At 68.6% G+C, this 1,296-nt stretch overlaps 1 protein-coding gene across 1 annotated transcript; it reads left to right on the top strand.

Annotated features, from left to right (window-relative positions):
- Window positions 1-69: 69 nt before the first annotated feature.
- Window positions 70-1,291, top strand: LOC112818752 (putative MAGE domain-containing protein MAGEA13P; the record flags this gene model as incomplete). The annotated part of the gene is made up of 2 exons (XM_025865875.2): window positions 70-155; window positions 687-1,291. A coding segment is annotated over exon 2 (543 nt), but the record flags the coding sequence as incomplete, so codon positions are not given.
- Between the last annotated feature and the right edge of the window lie 5 nt (window positions 1,292-1,296).

Below are 1,296 nucleotides of genomic sequence, written 5' to 3'. Positions count from 1 at the left end.
CTTCTTCCTTCCAGATCCCTGCTCTCAGGGAGGCAAAGGCCTTGGTCTGAGGGTCTGAACTCAGGTCAGCGGAGGCAGGATCCTGGGCCCTGGCAGGAGTCAAGGACGCAGCAGCCTCCCCTTCCCCGGGAACCTGGGAGGCCCCGGGCAGTGCGGTCCGATGGGGCCGCCCTCCCGTCCTTCTGTTCAGGCTCAGGGCTGTGTGGTCTTGTGCTGAGGCTCTTGCTTCAGGGGAGCAGAGGGGTGGGGCCCGGGCCCTGCCAGGGCAGAGGTGAGTCCCCCGAGTGCGCCGAGTGGGGCCCACCCCCACACTCACCCCCTATCCCCCCCCCTCGGTGTCCTGCAGTGGGGACACTCCGGAGTCAGACCCAGCCCTCCTGCCTGCCCCCGGGGACCCTGGGCTGCACTCCCAGTCTGCGCCCTGAGGTGCCCCCTCCTTCCCTCCTCCAGGGGACTCAGGACCTGGGAGGCGAAGGCCTTGGTGTGAGGCAGGACTCCTAAGGTCACAGGGCAGAGGGAGGAGGCCCTTGGCTTCCCCCTTGGGTCTCTCAGAGGACAGGCGGCCCATGGGGAGAGACCCCTGTGAGGCCAGGGAGTGCCCGCACGGAGACCCGGAGTCCCCGTTGTCACAGCTGCCACGGGGCCCTTCCTCAGCTGAGGCTCCTCACGCTCCGTCTCTCTCCCAGGCCTTTGGGTCGCCTGCGCCCACCGGGCCGCACCGGGTGCCTGCCGCCAGACGGAAGTCATCATGCCTCTGGGTGAGAGGCAGGAGCTCCAGAAGTTGGAGGCAGAGCTTCAGGCCCCGAGAGAGGCCGAGCACCTGCCTCCCGCACCGCTGTCCTGGGCTGCGGAGGCCGAGGAGTTCCTCTCCCTCTCCTCCCCCTCCCCCTCCTCCTCCTCACTGTCCTCCTCCCCCTCTTCCTTTGCCCTGTTCCCGGACACCCCAGAGGACGGGTCTGCCGCTGGGTCTCCAAGCCCTCCCCAGAGCCCTCTGAGTGCCTGCCCGCCGCCCAGTGCCGGGGCAGCCGCTCCCTGGAGCCTGTCTGAAGATATCTCAGGCTCAGCCCAGGAGGAGGAGGGCTCTGGCCCTGGGCTGGAGCCTGGAGCGGCCCCGCCCCCGCTGCAAACCACACTCCACCTGAAGGCGGCCCACCTGGTGGCCTTCCTGCTCCTCAAGTATCGCACCCAGCAGCCCACCAGCCAGGCGGAGATGCTGGAGGTCATCGGCAACGACGCCCAGGTTCCCTTCCCTGTGATCTTGGGCCAGGCCTCCCAGTGCATGCAGCTGGTCTTTGG

Source organism: Callorhinus ursinus, unplaced genomic scaffold (assembly GCF_003265705.2).
Source record: "Callorhinus ursinus isolate GAN/ISIS: 27379988/994484 unplaced genomic scaffold, GSC_fseal_2.0 scaffold11560, whole genome shotgun sequence".
NCBI lineage: Eukaryota > Metazoa > Chordata > Mammalia > Carnivora > Otariidae > Callorhinus > Callorhinus ursinus.
Note: the sequence above shows the minus strand (reverse complement) of the source record. Positions and strands in the feature narration are given on the sequence as shown.